The sequence below is a fragment of the Myotis daubentonii genome, chromosome 5 (genome assembly GCF_963259705.1).
Source record: "Myotis daubentonii chromosome 5, mMyoDau2.1, whole genome shotgun sequence".
NCBI classification, from domain to species: domain Eukaryota; kingdom Metazoa; phylum Chordata; class Mammalia; order Chiroptera; family Vespertilionidae; genus Myotis; species Myotis daubentonii.
In genome coordinates, this window is record NC_081844.1 from 106,744,485 (window position 1) to 106,748,288 (window position 3,804).

At 65.5% G+C, this 3,804-nt stretch overlaps 1 protein-coding gene across 1 annotated transcript; it reads right to left on the bottom strand.

Annotated features, from left to right (window-relative positions):
* Positions 1–615: 615 nt before the first annotated feature.
* Positions 616–3,341, bottom strand: NKX2-5 (NK2 homeobox 5). The gene is made up of 2 exons (XM_059695368.1): positions 2,853–3,341; positions 616–1,345 (listed from the first exon to the last, which is right to left on the bottom strand). Exons 1-2 carry the CDS (start codon positions 3,181–3,183, stop codon positions 705–707), a joined length of 972 nt encoding a protein of 323 aa, XP_059551351.1. The 5' UTR covers positions 3,184–3,341; the 3' UTR covers positions 616–704.
* Positions 3,342–3,804: the final 463 nt, after the last annotated feature.

Sequence of the window (3,804 nt, forward strand, 5' to 3'; positions counted from 1 at the left end):
GCATGGTTGGGAGCTCTGGGCAGATGCTCTTGGTCTCTGGACCTGCGTTCTGCCGGACCGGCTGTTTGCCCGAGGCATCACTAAACCCCTTCTAGCCTTGGTCCACTGAGCAGTTCAAACAGGGCCGTCTTTCCGGGTGGTTGGAGGGTACAAGAGACAACCCCAGGCGTTACCAAGGGGACGCCCGGCTTGCTATTATATCGATCTGCTGTTTGACCGCCCACGCCTGCAGCTCCGGGCCAGCAGGGCGGGCTTCCCTTTCCCACGCGCCGCGAGTGGAAAGAAGCACACGTACGGTCAGCGCACTCTCTTTAATGGGAAGGGGATTCTCAGGACTTACAGCAACAGGTAAAAACATAAATACGGGAGGGAGGGAGGGTGGCGGCAGGGCAGCACGCACCCAGGCGCCCGGCCCAGGCTCCCAGGGCGGCCCCGTCCCCATGGCCGTGTTCCCTGCCCGGGATGCCGCGCGCTCAGACGGCACAATGGGGCGTCAGGCTCAGGGACCATTCGCCGCAAGTTGTAAACTCAGCCACCAGCCCTCCCCGCGTGGGGACAAAGGCACGCGGAGTGGGGACCGCTCCGAGGTCTCTGCGGGCGTGGCGGCGACGTCCAGGGGCTGCAGGCCCGCGCCGGAGCCCCTTCCCCCGAGGCCAGCGCCCTTCGCTGGAGGTGGGATCCGGCGGGAGCCCCAGGCGGCTTCCCTACCAGGCGCGGATGCCGTGCAGCGTCGACACCCCCGAGTTGCCCTGCGGGATCCCGGGGCTCTGCACCGCGTTCAAGTCCCCGACGCCGAAGTTCACGAAGTTGTTGTTGGCGGCGGCCGTAGCCGAGGGCGCGGGGGGCGGCCCGGCGGGGTAGGCGGCCGCGCAGCTGTAGCCGGGGCTGCAGGCCGCGCCGCCGTAGCCGGTGTAGGCCGGGTAGGCGTTGTAGCCGTAGGCGTTGAGGCCCACGCCGTAGGCCGGGGCGTAGGGCGCCGAGTCCCCCAGGCAGGGCTTGCCGTCGCGCACCAGCACGGGCACCGCGATCCTGCGCGCGGGCGGCGGCGGCGGCGGGGGCAGCCCCACCAGCTCCAGAGTCTGGTCCTGCCGCTGCCGCTTGCACTTGTAGCGCCGGTTCTGGAACCAGATCTTGACCTGCGTGGACGTGAGCTTCAGGACGCTGGCCAGCTGGTCGCGCTCGGGGGCCGACAGGTACCGCTGCTGCTTGAAGCGCCGCTCCAGCTCGTAGACCTGCGCCTGCGAGAAGAGCACGCGCGGCTTCCGCCGCCGCCGCGCCCGGGGCCGCTCCGCGCCGTCCGCCTCGGGCTTCTCCAGCTCCACCGCCTTCTGCAGCGGGCACAGCTCTGAGGGGACAGGGAGAGGGGAGAGGGCATCAGAGCAGCCCGACCCGCGGGGCGCCCGCCCTCCAGGGAAGGGGCCCCCGGTCGGTGCCACTCGGCCCCGCCTGGAGAGCCCGCGGGGCTGCGGTTCCCTCTGCCCCCTCTGCCCACGCACCGGGAGCCGCAGCGCCCAGTTAGCATTTGCTGGAGGCCTGCCACGTGCCAGGCCTGGCTCTGGGCACTGGGGAAGGACACTAGGGTGGCCCCTGCCCTCGGGCGGTTCACTTGGCGGTGGGGAGATGGACAGTGACTTAAGGTTTCCTGCTGCAAAGAAAACAAAACCGGACGCTGCCCTGGGGTGAGTTCGGTTCGATAGAGAGAGACGAGGCCTCACCTAGGGTCGGTCACATTATCTCAAAATTACGGAACCACAGACACAAGGCCCAGAGGTGTGGGTTCGGTGAGCTAAGGTGCCCGCGCGGCCGGGGCGGTGTGTGCAGCACCCAGAGCCCCGGTGGGCAGGCGGCCTCAGAACCGGTGCTGCTCGCGCGCTGGAGTTGGAACCGAATTGGTGGCGAGCACTTCCACCCGCCAGCCCCCAGCATCTGTGACCGGCTGCCTCTGTTCTAGACAAACCTTCCTGGGCTCACCCAGCGACCCTCTCTGGGCTCACAGCAGCCCTGCGCCCGCCCGGCGGCCCTGGCTCTCCGGTTTGCCCGGACCCCGCGTTGAACCAAGGTGTCCCCAACGCGCCCTCTTCTGCGCCCAGTCAGCCTCCCCCGCCGCTGGGATGGCAGGCGCAAGGATCGGGCCGCTTCCCAGTTACTCCTCCACCGCCCGCACCTTCCGTGGCGCGGTATTTTCTAACGTTTTCCGGGGGAGAACTCAGCCCTGGGCACATAAGGAAATGTTGCTGGAAAAATACAGCTAGTAAGCCAGGTCCCTGGGAGTCCGCAGCATCCCATCCCCATCTTGAAAGCAAGGCCCTTGTTCCCAGGATTCCTCTTTCCTGGAACAAAGGAGGAAAAGCCCCAGAAACGCGGGTTATGGTTGGGCTAAGGGAGGTCCTGGACCCTCCTCCGATGGTGCGCAAAGGCACGGCTGGTGCGCGGCATTGAAATTTCTTTATAGGTTTTCGTCAGACCCTCAACAACAACAAAAAAACAAAAACAAAACCCTATACCCCAAAGAGGTTTTTAAAACAACCCTGATACAGAGAATCTCTGTCCCACCACACACTGATCGCCAACTTCGGCACAAACCCAGGAGCAGGGCTGCTTGCTGCTGCCTAGGGCTTTGTTAGGCCGAAAAATTTTTTTTAGAAAACACCTTGTCTCTTATTTCTAATCATCTCAATCCAGCATTTTCTCTAAACATCCGACTGGACTCGGGTGCCAGGGCCGCGCGACACTGTTGCTTCTCACTCCGAAACCCCTGCGCCCGGCCCTCCGCCCAGGCTGACTTCCTTGGCGGCGGGGTTGGGGGACAAAAGCGACTCGGACAGGAGAAGGACCTGGTGCTTCCTCCTCACCTTTCTTATCGGCTCGAAGGTCCTTGGCCGGGTCGGGGTCGCCATAGGTGCGCGGGTAGAAGGCGGGGGCCGCCGGGAAGGCCGGCGCACACTTGGCCGGCGAGGGCGCGGGGCCCAGCTCGGCGCGCAGCTCGGGGAGGCCGGGCCCCGCGGCCTCGGGCCCAGTGTAGGCCTCTGGCTTGAAGGCGGCCAGCATGCAGGAGGCGGGCGCCAGGGTGGCCTCCAGGCGCGCCGAGAGCTCCCCGGCGGCCAGGCTGCGCTGCTGCTGCTCCAGGTTCAGAATATCTTTGACGGAGAACGGCGTGGGTGTGAGCCCGGGGCTGGGGAACATGGTGGCACCGCGCGTCTCAGAGCGCCAGATGGGCGGCAGTGAGCGCCGCTGCCCCCGGCCCCTGGCAGCCTCCCTGCATGGTGCCCGCTGCCCTCCCGCCCGCGCACCCGCCTTCCCGCTCCAGTTGTGGCCGGGCGGCAGGTAGTGCGGAGCTCTGGGACAGGGGAGGCGGGACCAGGCCGGAGGAGGGGGACTCAGCGTGCCATTGGGCCAGGGGCTGTGTTGACAGGAGCGATGAGCAGTTTCGTGTCACCTAATATAGTCATTCGGCTAAAAAAAAAAAAAAGATCCTGCTCAGCGTTTTAAAGGGGCCTCGACACACTGGGAAGGCTCTCCTTGGGAGCCTGAGATTCCCCCACAGTGTCTCCTAAAACCCCACCGGGGCGCAGTCACAGGGAAGAAAGAACCCGATTCTTCTCTGAATCCGCCGGATGGGGATGTGAAGAAATGTCCCCCGGCACCTGAAGTGGAAGGGAGAGTGAAGGCCGGGGTGGGAGCTGCGCAGGGAGGGCCATGTCCGGGAGTCCGAACGGCCTCATTGCTGAAGGCAGAGAACTGGGAAGAGTCTGGACAAGACCAGAAGGGAGTGTTGCCCTGGGGTGATGGCAGGAGGGGGAGATT

Excerpts from the sequence above, each read along its gene's own strand:
- NKX2-5 (XM_059695368.1), bottom strand. The coding sequence starts at position 3,183 with ATGTTCCCCAGCCCCGGGCTCACACCCACGCCGTTCTCCGTCAAAGAT. Across the intron at positions 1,346-2,852 it reads CCTTCGAGCCGATAAGAAAG|AGCTGTGCCCGCTGCAGAAG; the intron begins GTGAGGAGGAAG and ends CTGTCCCCTCAG.